Here is a 14,885-nt window from a genome sequence, read left to right as displayed (position 1 = left end):
TCACATAGTACACGATTTCGGACGCAGCCAAGAACATCTGACTGTATATGAATCATATCAGAAATCACTGGTCTCAGATCAGGCATTAGAATGAACACGGTTACTCATGTGTGGCGTTACTGTCGAGTCTGTTTAAGCCTGCGCCGAAATCGCGACTGATTTCCCAAAGAATCCACAGTGAAATGTGCCGAATACAACTAAATAATGCTCAACTGAGACTAGGGCTGAAACGATTAGTCAACAAATATCTTTGTCGAGTAGTTGTTTGATCTCATGTGACCTAATGTAAGCGGCTGCAATATGGCGATTTGACCACTAGGGAAGCGCTAGAGTGTAATGCAGCCCTTACAAATGTTGCGGTAGAAGAAAACTGCGCGAATGATGGAGTGCAAACTAATCTGAACAAGCAAGATGTGGGAAAGTTTCACAAAACTTCAAACTAAGGCTGCGTCTCAATCAGCTCCTGGTTCAGTAGTCAGGGCACTGATCAGGGATCAGCCCATTGGCTCGTGCCCTGATCAGTGAACCTGGAGCTGATTGAGACGAGCAAGGCCAAACTTTTCACGGGAGCGCAATGTGCATGTTGGAGCACTTAAAGAGGAAACAACTAACTAACTAGCGGTAAATCTCTTTATTAGAGAATGCAATACTACTAATAATTGTAATAATATTAACAATAATAATATAATTACAGTAATGTGATGATTTATTTAGCATAGAATAAAGTTTGATGGAGCTTGGAGTCAGGACTGTTTTTATTATTATAACACTATTAGGTATTATAGTCTCATCACTTGCCTGTATTTTGTTCCATATGCATGAAGAATTACAAGAGGCGATGTTACACTGTAAAAAAAATTCAGGTCTCCAATTGAAAATTTTCTAGTGAGCGATCACATCTAAATTTTTCAGTTGGCCAAATTGAATTTCTGTGAATTGATGCAGTTTAATTAAATTATAATATATTTTCAATTGGAGACCTGATTTTTTTTTTACAGTGTAGGAAGAATATCATGTCAATTACTTTTTCATATTGTTAATTAAAAGGTCAATGAGAATCTGTCAGCTCAATTGTCATGTAAGAGATTAATATTGTCATTTTGTCTGCAATGTCATTTGCAGATTAATATTTTTACCATTCTTTGTGTCCTGAAGTAAATGTCCTCTTTTTCTGTATCAGTTCTAAGAAAAGCAGTGGGCCTGTTATTGTTTTACAAATGAAGCTGCCAAGAGATGTTCACATTCAAACATCTAATATATATATATATATATATATTTTTGTCTGTAATGCAGCTTATTTTTGTTTATTATTATTATTTTTTTTCAAGTGAAAGCGAACAAAATATTTAAACAATGCTTAGAGGACATTTGTGTGTGGATTTGAGTTCTGAGAACTTTAATTGTTTTAACTAATTGAAAAAGCTGAATAATCGTTCAAAATTTACTGATTAGTCGTCGATGTAAATGACAATAATCAATGATTAGTCGATTAATCGTTCCAATAATCGTTAGATTAATCGATTATTAAAATAATAATTTGTTGCAGCCCTGAGACATTCACACTGTTGAGAATAAATCAGCTCATGTGTGATGTTATTTTAGTCGCTCTTCTCTCCTCGTCATCTCACTAACACTCCAGTGGGCGGAGCCAAAGTTGTGATGATGAAGTAGGCGTTTAACTTCTTCTGCAGAGGCGCTCTTTCACTGATCTATAATGAGTCGTTTTCTGGGCTATGGTTACAATAAAAGCTTTCAGTTCTGAGATATTCTTACAGTATGATGACCTCTTATCTGTCAAAAGCTCAAGGAAAATTATATTTCTCTTTAATACTTTCAGTAAACTTATCAAAAGTGACAGTATAAAATGTTATATTTCACATAAATGATGTTCTTTTGAAAAAATATTATTCATCAGATAACCCTGAAAAATAAATGTATCAGTTTCCACACAAACATTCGGTTTTCAAGACTAATAATAATCATAAATTGAGCATCAAATCCTCATATGAGAATGATTTCTGAAGGGTCATGTGACACTGAAGACTGGAGTAATGATGATAAATTCAACTTTGATCACATTACATTTTAACATATTTTCACACAGAAAAGTTATTTTAAATAATAATATTTCACAATATTACGGTTTTTACTATAGGCTATTTCTGATAAACGTATCAATTTGAACAGTACGTCCATCAAAACTATGTTTTTCATAACCACGATTCCCTGTTTGTGCATTTTCATGATGTTTTGTGGTTATGCATGAAAAGAAGAACATGTATTTAGGATCTTTTGACTTGGAAAAATACTTTTAATAAATGCTTTAAATAGCACCAGAACAGGAGGCCAAACGTGTCCTGTCTTCAGAAAAGCCACAGCACAGAAAGCTCACTGCTGCTTGTATTGTTTGGAATATCCTATGATTAATAAAGATGCAAATTCAGTGTAACTGCTCCGTCATCCATCATGTCCGAGCAAACCGCACGAGCAGCAATAACCCGCTCCGTTTATCTTGACATGATTTCTGCTTTTCCTCTGGTGTTTTCAGCAAGCTAAGGGAGATTCGATGTCCCACACGCATGGTTGTGTTGCCATCCAGTGGATGATGGATGCTCTGCACCAGTGAGGCGATGTTTTACAGGGGTTGATGAAGTTCTCAGTCATGTGTTTTTGAAGTATTAAGTAATATAAATCCTTTAAGAGAACACACACACACACACAGGTCTGGTTCATTTCACGCTCAAGTCCTCTATAATTTATTGTTCAGTCCAGTTCATTAACCTATAGGGGAGTTTATATTGTTGCAGGCTGCGGTTCTTCTTCTGTGGTTTCCCCGATGTCCTCTTCAACACCACTGGGCGACCGCTGACTCCCTCCTGAGAACTTCACAACCTTTGTAGGTTTCTGTGACAGAGAAAAAAAACATATATTACAATATTATTCGCGATTAAATGTTTTTTTTTCTGTACATCTGAAGCACATTCTGTGGAAGAAGTAGGACGGGGACTTGATTCTATCAGCCAATTAACCTATCGGTAAGCCCCTCCCCTCGAACGCCGGTGAGCCAATAGCAGTTGAGTATCAGTTGCGCTGGGACCGGAACTCGGACATCTTTAGGTTTCAGCGCCATAGAGGAACATTGGAAAATCCGAAGCTCTCATCGGTTTGATGGTGCTTACGCTACAAAAATGCTCAAATGTCGTGCCTGAGGAACTGTAACACTGACTCCAGGGATCCTGAGAGGATTTTCTGTTTGTCAAACTCTCGTTAAGTTACAATTAAAGTCCCTGCTAACATACAAACCGAAATAACTAACTGTTCTCACGTCATGTAACGTTAACACTGTAGGTCAAAAACACGAAGGTCTACATTTCAGTGCCTCTCCATATTAAACTGGTTATATGTAAGTTAATTTAATTTTAGATATGTTTAAGGTCTACATTATCTGTCCTACAGAGGAGGACTCTTATTTTGATGGGTATTATAGTCTATGGTTAGTGAAAGGAAGAGCTCGCACGCAGTTTATCGGAGTTGTTTTGCAGATACAAAGTTTACCAGTTATTAACTGCACCCTCGAAAAGTCATAAGCTCTGTGTATATGTTTGTTTACTGTTAGTTGTATGAGTGTTTTTGTGTAATTTGCTGTGTGTGTTAATGGTAATGCAACGGAGAGAGAGAGTTTGTGAATGAGACGTTAATGCGCACTTCTTATGCTTTGTTTGTTCAGCTCTTACGATGATTTTTTGGAGTAAAAAACGATGCAATAAACTTGATAAACCATCAGTAAAGTTTGGCCATCATTCGGACGGGATATACACTACATTCTGTGTCCAAAAACATCTCGGGATAAGGTTTTCACACTGACAGCTGTCATTGTAAGATATAGCAACTCTGTTTGTTTGACCGAGTTAGCAACAGTAGCTAAGGGGGGCGGGGCTTACCGATTGGTCAATTGTTGGTTGGATATTGAGATGTGGGCGTGGCTCTGATTAGGAGGCGTGGCTTTCAGTAGATATTAGAAAGGGGCGGGGTTTAAGTGGACTTAATGATCCATACATCGTTTCACTGGAAGAGTGAAGAGTTTTTATAGATGTTTTAATAAATTCTGAGAAGAAACATGCATGGATGAATCACAATAGCATACTTACAGAATAATTTTTTTCAGTAACGAGTAATCAAACGAATGACTGTTTCTCCCATTACAACGCCGTTAGCGTTACTGAGAATAAAATGCGGCGTTACTATAATTGAGCTTTATCCGAACAGGCTCTCTGTCAGTCGGACCGGCAACGCTTTTCTTTCTCTGGTTGGTTGGTGTGTGTGTGTGTGTGTGTGTGTGTGTGTGTGCATGCCATGCGTGTTTTTGGTACACATAACTGATGATGATTGGTGGGTGGGAGACAAGGTTGAGGTTGATAGGTTGCGTTCACACACACACACACACACACACACACACACACACACATATGCACAGTCACACACACCAACGACCAGGAGGAGTTAGAGCGATGGCAAGTCCAAAGACTTCAAAGGTAGCTTTCGCAAACTGGAAGTATAAGCGCTACTTTTCCCTCGTTGAGGTGAAAGGTAAGTATGTTTATGTAACGTGCAACTTATGCCCAGGAAGAAAGAGTCTCTCCCAAGCCTGTAGTGCTCCTGTCAGAAACTGAAGCTTCCGCGCCTCGATCGCCCCCCGGTGGCCGGTCCCAGTATAGCTCCTAAACCCCGCCTCTCCATGTATTTGAATGGGCGCGAGACACACTAAACAATTAAATTACACTTCAAATAATTGTTTCCTAAAGATGGTTTCTGTCATTTTAGGCAGTTTTTATTACGATAATTTCATTTCAAGTGTTCGTTTTTTAAATAAGTTTAGTTTTAGTGAGTTATTTGATGCTATAAAAACGGGGGTGTGACGTCATGATTGACAGCTGAGATTGACGGCTTCTCTGAGTGAACTTGTCACTGAGGCACTAACGGACTTTTTTCTGGATTTTTGGGAGGAGATTGGAGCTTTAGCTTTAATTTCTACACTTCCATAACTGTTTATTTCACACCAACACAATTAATTGTTCTGCATCTGTGGGCGGGCTTTTGATAATCGCGCCTCTACTTCCTGTTCTCTACTGCGCAACTCCGGTCCCGAGATGTCAGCGCCGTGAACGGGCCTATGAAAGCTTCAACTATGGTCAACGGAAGTCAATGAAGTCGCGTCGTCCATATTTTTTTACGGTCTATGGTCTCTCCACATCGGTGGCCAGTAATTCTAATCTAATGAAGCCTCACATCATCACATGCCGACACAAAACTAGTGGCTAAAAACCCAGGAGATAACGTGAGCTCCACTACCAAGGAGTAGCAGAGTACTGATAATATTTACACTATAGTAGACCTACTGATAATATTTACACTATAGTAGACCTACTGATAATATTTACACTATAGTAGACCTACTGATAATATTTACACTATAGTAGACCTACTGATAATATTTACACTATAGTAGACCTACTGATAATATTTACACTATAGTAGACCTACTGATAATATTTACACTATAGTAGACCTACTGATAATATTTACACTATAGTAGACCTACTGATAATATTTACAGTAATGTACTGAATTTGATTGGTGTCTCTCACATTGTCCCACAGCAACATTACAATAGTGTACAATTTATTCCATTTAGTGTCCAATTCGTTCATTTAACATATTTAATATTGGCGCATCCAAGTTATTTGAACATTTGAGAAAAAAAAAAAAAGTAACACAGAAGTTACTTTCCCTGGTAATTGGTTACTTTTATAATGATGTAACTCAGTTACTATTTGCAAGAAGTAACAATAACTAATTACTTTTTTTAAGTAACGTGGCCAACACTGTTCATTTCATGCCCAATTTTAAAATTTTCACTTTGCCACCGTTTACTTTATTTGTCATTCCAAAACCCAGATGACTTAATTTATTTCATGTAGCACAAAAGTAGCATGGTGAGCATCCTTCACAACGTCTCATTGTGTTTTACAGAAGAAAGAAATTCAGAATTTACATTTTTTAAGATGGTTAACAGTTTTAACCCACGCGGATCAGACCTGTTTGCTGGCCACTCCTCGTGGATAGCGTGCGATGCTGTCTCTACATCGCTTTACTCTTTCCCAGTCGTCTTCCCAGAGATCCCTCCTGTAGTCAGATTTCTGCGTTGTGATTCGCTGGTAGATCTCCTGGTTTTCGTGAGTCATCTGTAGAAGCGTCTCCTTCCGTTTATATGTGTTCAGACTGTAAAACAGATATACGTTTTAGACTATAACTGCCAAACGCTTTGTGACGCCTGCCTGTACACACACATGACCTTTAACACCATCCCATTCTCAATCCGTAGGGTTTAATATGGAGTTGCAGCTCTAACAGCTTCAGCTCTTCTGGGACGGCTTTCCTCCAGGTTTAGGAGTGTGTTTATGGGGATTCTTCATTTGTGATGTTGGAGAAGGCCTGGCTCTCAGTCTCCGCTCTAATTCATCCCAAAGCTGTTCTATCGGGTTGAGTTCAGGACTCCAGTTCCTCCACACCAAACTCCTCATCATGTCTTTATGGAGACGCTTTGTGCACTGGTGCATGCTGGGACAGGAAGGGGCCGTCCCCAAACTGGTCCAACAAAGTTGGGAGCATGAAATTGTCCAAAATGTCTTGGTGAAGCATTAAGAGTTCCTTTCACTGGAACTAAAGACTGAAAAACAACCCCCACCCCATAATCCCCCCTCCACCAAACTTTACATTTGGCATGAAAGTGTATGAAATGGTCCAAAATGTCTTGGTGAAGCATTAAGCTACAGCGTTGTACTAAAAACATACAGTTATTCCTTCGCGTACAGATGACAACGTTGTCAAAACGATCCCCGTTCACACAGATCCGTGAAAACGACTAAACCGCTGTATTCTGCTGTCAGGCCAGTCGATGGCGATGTCACTTTGGAAAGAAACACATGTGCCTATAGACTGAACACGTAATGCACATGATGTCACCGTTTTCACAAATTCACGTACACACTTAAACGGTTAGTTCACCCAAAAATGAAAATTCTGTCATTAATTCCTCACCCTCATGTCGTTGGACACCCGTCAGACCTCCGTTCATCTTCAGACACAAATGAAGATATTTTAGTGTAAATCTGATGCTCTGAAAGGCCTCCATTGGCTCAACTTTACACTCTCAAGACCCTTAAAAGACACTAAAGACTAAAGTTACAAAGTCCATCTCACTACAGTGGCTCTACAATAACTTTATGAATCGGCGACAATAGTTTTTGTGCGCAAAAAACCCCTAAATAACGACTTATGTAGTGATGACGATTTCAAAACACGGCATCATGAAGCTTCGAAGCGTTATGAATCAGTGAGTCGATTCAGCGGTTTGAAGCGTTATGAATCAGTGAGTCGATTCAGCAGTTTGAAGCGTTATGAATCAGTGAGTCGATTCAGCGGTTTGAAGCGTTATGAATCAGTGAGTCGATTCAGCGGTTTGAATCGCCAAATTTCAGCAGTTTGGCGGTTTGACACGCGATCTGAATCATGATTCGGCTCATTGATTCATAATGCTTCGAAGCTTCATGATGCTTTGTTTTGAAATCGTCATCACTATGTAAGTCGTTATTTAGGGTTTTTTTGCGCACAAAAACTATTGTCGCCCATTCATAAAGTTATTGTAGAACCACTGTAGTGAGATGGACTTTGTAACTTTAGTCTTTAGTGTCTTTTAAGGGTCTTGAGAGTGTAAAGTGCCATTGAGCCAATGGAGGCCTTTCAGAGCATCAGATTTACACTAAAATATCTTCATTTGTGTCTGAAGATGAACGGAGGTCTGACGGGTGTCCAACCACATGAGGGTGAGGAATTAATGACAGAATTTAAATTTTTGGGTGAACTAACTCTTTAATGCTTCACCAAGACATTTTGGACAATTTCATGCTCCCAACTTTGTGGGAAAAGTTTTGTTTAACACCAGAACCGCCAGGGGTCGCTGTATACCTAAAACCGCCAGTGGGTAAAATTTACCCATGCAGATTATTACCGTATTGATACGGCTAAAAAACGTAATATGTCATTGTATTATGCCACTGTCTTCACAAAGTAATGTATAGAGTCATGAAATGATTATTTTTAGTCATCAACTGTGTTTTTGTCCGGATGTTTTATGCTATTTTAAGCAGATACACGAATCACTTTTTGCTGACTATAGGCTAAACCAGCCTGCAATGACGACGAAAATTAGATGGCAATAAATACATATTTAGGTGGTGTAATATTATAATAAAATGTCATTAATCCCATATTAAGATAACCCATGTTATTTAAATGACTAAAATACCCTAAATAGACAATGAAGAGCAATAATAATTCACAGCACTGCATAAGATGTATGACAACTTACGATAAGGATAACATACGAATTCAAGCGCACAGGTTGACCTAAATAATTATTAATTTGTATAGTTATATTGTTTATAATTTGAATAAGAGAACAACACCAATAAACTTGGGATAATCATGTACATTTTATATTCATTCCATCATATCAGATTTTTTTTTTGTCAGGAAACGACCAGACTTGAATAAATAGCAACACAGTAGCAAACAATACTCAATACAAAATTGTAGAATTAATACAAAGTTTGAACATTTATAAATAGGCTAAAACATCTATTTATTTATTATTTGACCGTGCGTTGTGTGATGCGTTTCTCAAACTTTATAACAAATTATATCGGGGTAAATTTGACCCGCTGGCGCTTATAGGTATAAATGCCCCGTTTTTAAATCTGGTTTTATCTAAACAATTTTTTTAAACACAGTTTTAGTAAAAGTCCGCGACTGGGAGACTTGGATATTTTATTGGAAATCTGTTATGTACATTTGAAAAACAGCCATGGGTAAATTTAACCCCGTGGCGGTTCTAGTGTTAAAGGTATCGTTTTCAAAAGTTCGTGTTTTCAGGCCCTCAAAACGCCATTTCATGTAAATGAGCGGCCAAAACACACAAACAGTTTTCAGTTGCTGTGTAAACGGCTCCTAAAACTTCATCTAAAATGAAAATTTAAACATTAATACAATTTAAAATATGAAGTAAAAGCTATTATAGTGCATTGATGTAAAATCGAGCAAGAGTCAAACCTTTTTTAAAACAAAGCCCAACCCCCAATCCAGCCATGATACTGTAGTAAAGGCTCTCGTCGGACTATAGGATCCCTCAGGTATGATGAGAATAGGTTATGTGTCTCTCAATAATTCATAAAGGCTTTGTCAACAGCCGTGCATTAATGATTCAGCCTTTCAGTGTGAGATCCGGAGATGACATGAGACGCTGCGGGAGATCAGACAACCGAAACCCAGCTCAAATAAACACCTCCTAACCAGGTCAGCGTGTTACTATGTTAACCAGCTAAACACTGATGTCACACACACACACACACACACACCTGCGCTGTGAGTAATGGTTCCTGTGGTCCACCAGTCCTTCAGAGAGGGTGATGGCAGCCAGTCTGCTGGCCAGGAGATGGTTGTCTCTCTCTATGATGGACATCCTCTCTTTCTGCATCTGATCACGACAGAAACTCATTCAGAAACTGCAAGCATTTGAGCTGAAGACACACACTCACACAGGTTTGGAACAACAGATGGTGACAGAATATTCATTTTTGGGTGAACTGTCCCTTTAAGTCCAACATCAAATGTTTTTCAGTGTCATTACTGATTATGAATTAATCTATAATCCGTTGTACTAGTTGCAGTAAAATAGATTTGTAAATACATCTTGTTTGCATATTCATTGTTCACACACCTGGACTTTCTTCCGATTGTGTTGAATGTGCGCAGGTGTTTCGATGCCCTTGGTGTCGACCATAGGTTTGGCATCTCTCACCTGAGCAAGACAGAGAAAACCACCATCTACTGTATAAATATATAGCATATACACACACACTCACTCAGACACTCACACACACATACATACATACTCACTTACTCAGACACTCACACACGCTCACTCGCACAGACACTCACACACATACACACTCACTTACTCAGACACTCACACAGACAAACACACTCACACACGCTCACTCGCACAGACACTCACACACATACACACTCACTTACTCAGACACTCACACACACAGACAAACACACTCACACACGCTCACTCGCACAGACACTCACACACATACACACTCACTTACTCAGACACTCACACACACAGACAAACACACTCACACACGCTCACTCGCACAGACACTCACACACATACACACTCACTTACTCAGACACTCACACACACCCAAACAGACAAACACACTCACACACACTCACTTACTTGCACACACAATCTCTCACACTCACTTACTCAGACACTCACACAGACAAACACACTCACACACGCTCCCTCGCACAGACACTCACACACATACACACTCACTTACTCAGACACTCACACACACCCAAACAGACAAACACACTCACACACACTCACTTACTTGCACACACAATCTCTCACACTCACTTACTCAGACACTCACACACACAGACAAACACACTCACACACGCTCACTCGCACAGACACTCACACACATACACACTCACTTTCTCAGACACTCACACACACAGACAAACACACTCACTCACGCTCCCTCGCACAGACACTCACACACATACACACTCACTTACTCAGACACTCACACACACCCAAACAGACAAACACACTCACACACGCTCACTCGCACAGACACTCACACACATACACACTCACTTACTCAGACACTCACACAGAAAAACACACTCACACACGCTCACTCACACAGACACTTACACACATACACACTCACTTTCTCAGACACTCACACACACCCAAACAGACAAACACACTCACACACGCTCCCTCGTACAGACACTCACACACATACACACTCACTTACTCAGACACTCACACAGACAAACACACTCACACACGCTCACTCGCACAGACACTCACACACATACACACTCACTTACTCAGACACTCACACAGACAAACACACTCACACACGCTCACTCGCACAGACACTCACACACATACACACTCACTTACTCAGACACTCACACACACAGACAAACACACTCACACACACAGACAAACACACTCACACACGCTCACTCACTCACACAGACACTTACACACATACACACTCACTTACTCAGACACTCACACACACAGACAAACACACTCACACACGCTCACTCGCACAGACACTTACACACATACACACTCACTTACTCAGACACTCACACACACCCAAACAGACAAACACACTCACACACGCTCACTCGCACAGACACTCACACACATACACACTCACTTACTCAGACACTCACACACACCCAAACAGACAAACACACTCACACACGCTCACTCGCACAGACACTCACACACATACACACTCACTTACTCAGACACTCACACACACCCAAACAGACAAACACACTCACACACGCTCACTCGCACAGACACTCACACACATACACACTCACTTACTCAGACACTCACACACACAGACAAACACACTCACACACGCTCACTCGCACAGACACTCACACACATACACACTCACTTTCTCAGACACTCACACACACAGACAAACACACTCACTCACGCTCCCTCGCACAGACACTCACACACATACACACTCACTTACTCAGACACTCACTCACACCCAAACAGACAAACACACTCACACACGCTCACTCGCACAGACACTCACACACATACACACTCACTTACTCAGACACTCACACACACAGACAAACACACTCACACACGCTCACTCGCACAGACACTCACACACATACACACTCACTTACTCAGACACTCACACAGAAAAACACACTCACACACGCTCACTCACACAGACACTTACACACATACACACTCACTTTCTCAGACACTCACACACACCCAAACAGACAAACACACTCACACACGCTCCCTCGTACAGACACTCACACACATACACACTCACTTACTCAGACACTCACACAGACAAACACACTCACACACGCTCACTCGCACAGACACTCACACACATACACACTCACTTACTCAGACACTCACACAGACAAACACACTCACACACGCTCCCTCGCACAGACACTCACACACATACACACTCACTTACTCAGACACTCACTCACACAGAAAAACACACTCACACACGCTCACTCACACAGACACTTACACACATACACACTCACTTTCTCAGACACTCACACACACCCAAACAGACAAACACACTCACACACGCTCCCTCGCACAGACACTCACACACACATACATACACACTCACTTACTCAGACACTCACACAGACAAACACACTCACACACGCTCACTCGCACAGACACTCACACACATACACACTCACTTACTCAGACACTCACACACACCCAAACAGACAAACACACTCACACACGCTCACTCGCACAGACACTCACACACATACACACTCACTTACTCAGACACTCACACACACAGACAAACACACTCACACACGCTCACTCACTCACACAGACACTTACACACATACACACTCACTTACTCAGACACTCACACACACAGACAAACACACTCACACACGCTCACTCGCACAGACACTTACACACATACACACTCACTTACTCAGACACTCACACACACCCAAACAGACAAACACACTCACACACGCTCACTCGCACAGACACTCACACACATACACACTCACTTACTCAGACACTCACACACACCCAAACAGACAAACACACTCACACACGCTCACTCGCACAGACACTCACACACATACACACTCACTTTCTCAGACACTCACTCACACCCAAACAGACAAACACTCACACACGCTCACTTACTTGCACACACAATCTCTCACACTCACTTACTCAGACACTCACACACGCTCACTCGCACACACACTCACTTACTTGCACACACACACACCCCCTCACTCACACCCTCACTCTCTCACACACACACACATGTATATAGCATACACACACTCACTTACTCAGACACTCACACACACAGACAAACACACTCACACACGCTCACTTACTTGCACACACAATCTCTCACACTCACTTACTCAGACACTCACACACGCTCACTCGCACACACACTCATTTACTTGCACACACACACACACACACACACACACACGTGTATAGCATACACACACTCACTTACTCAGACACTCACACACGCTCACTCGCACACACACACACACACACACACACACACACCCTCACTCACACCCTCACTCTCACACACTCTCTCTCTCACACACACACACACACACGTGTATATAGCATACACACACTCACAGGCACACACACTCGCACACTCATGCACACACTCTCACTCGCACACACTCTCACTCACACACACTCAGACACAAACGCACACACTCACACACTCGCAAACACACACTCACACATACAAATATACACACTCACACACACTTACACTCCCTCACATACATACACACACACAAATACACACACTTACACTCTCTCTCTCTCACACACACACACACACACACACACACTGACACAAACACTTAACGTTACACACTCACTCACTCACAGACACACATTCACACACACATACAACTATACACACACTCTCTCTCACACACACATATATACACACACTTACACTCTCTCTCACACACACATATACACACACTTACACTCTCTCTCACACACTCAAACACACACACACACACACGTTTGTTTTTGTGAAATGTGAGGACATTCCATAGGCGTAATGGTTTTTATACCGTACAAACCGTATTTTCTATCCCCTTACACTGCCCCTGCCTCTAAACCTACCCATCACACACACACACACACACACACACACATTTTGAAAAGTGAGGACATGGGGAACGTCCTCATATTTCACCCTCTTTTTGTAATACCTATGTCATACTCATGTCATTATACACATTTGTGTCCTGATATTTCACAAAAACATGCCCACACATACAACTCAACACACACACACACACACACACACTCTCTCTCTCTCTCACACACACATATACACACTCTCTCTCTCACACACACACACACACACACACACACACACACACACACACACACACACACACACACACACACACAGGATAGAAAGAATTTGAAAGAAAATAAGCATTAACTGAAATAAAATAAAACGTATTTCCATTTAGTTTAACTTGAATAACTCGAACTGAGCGGCCCAAACGGGTTTTCACGTAATATAATAAACCAGACACATGATCTGACCTTGCAGCAGTGGCCCTCGAATCGCCGGAGCTCCCATCGCTGCTTCAGGAGCCGGTTGGTCGCGGGCGTCAGGGGCTGGTAGGACCTGTGCATCACTTCTGTCTAACAGGTGCTGTCCTGTTCCTCTCTTCCTCTGTTCCTCTCTTCCTCTGTTCCTCTGCTGGAGAGAGAGAGAGTTCCTCGGCGTCTGCTCTTTGTGCTGATTGGTCAACAGCGGTGTCATATTAAAAGATATGTGCATCATCCCTAGCAACCACCCGTAGCAACATATACGTGTTTTTGTTCGTAAAACTAAAAGACCAGAATGTTTCAAAGTAAATTGTGAGGCCACGCCCCTTCCTCGTGGCCCCGGGTTTTACTGATCGTCGATGGGTCGCGATGCAGCTCCTAAAACTACAGTTTTCCTGAAGCAGGTAAATAAATAACGTGTGTGTGTGTGTGTGTGTGTGTGTGTGTGTGTGTGTGTGTGTGTGTGTGTGTGTGTGTGTGTGTGTGTGTGTGTGTGTGTGTGTGTGTGTGTGTGTGTGTGTGTGTGTGTGTGAAAACA

At 41.4% G+C, this 14,885-nt stretch overlaps 1 protein-coding gene across 1 annotated transcript; it reads right to left on the bottom strand.

The window, feature by feature from the left end:
- Positions 1-2,793: 2,793 nt before the first annotated feature.
- On the bottom strand, positions 2,794-14,431 carry LOC307121782 (sperm axonemal maintenance protein CFAP97D1; the record flags this gene model as incomplete). Its single annotated transcript, XM_079809539.1, has 5 exons — positions 2,794-2,904; positions 6,096-6,279; positions 9,474-9,592; positions 9,836-9,916; positions 14,339-14,431. 5 exons carry the CDS (start codon positions 14,429-14,431, stop codon positions 2,794-2,796), a joined length of 588 nt encoding a protein of 195 aa, XP_079665665.1.
- Positions 14,432-14,885: the final 454 nt, after the last annotated feature.

This window comes from Gobio gobio (genome assembly GCF_949357685.1).
Source record: "Gobio gobio genome assembly, chromosome: 25".
NCBI lineage: Eukaryota > Metazoa > Chordata > Actinopteri > Cypriniformes > Gobionidae > Gobio > Gobio gobio.
This window is presented reverse-complemented; position numbering and strand designations above follow the sequence as displayed.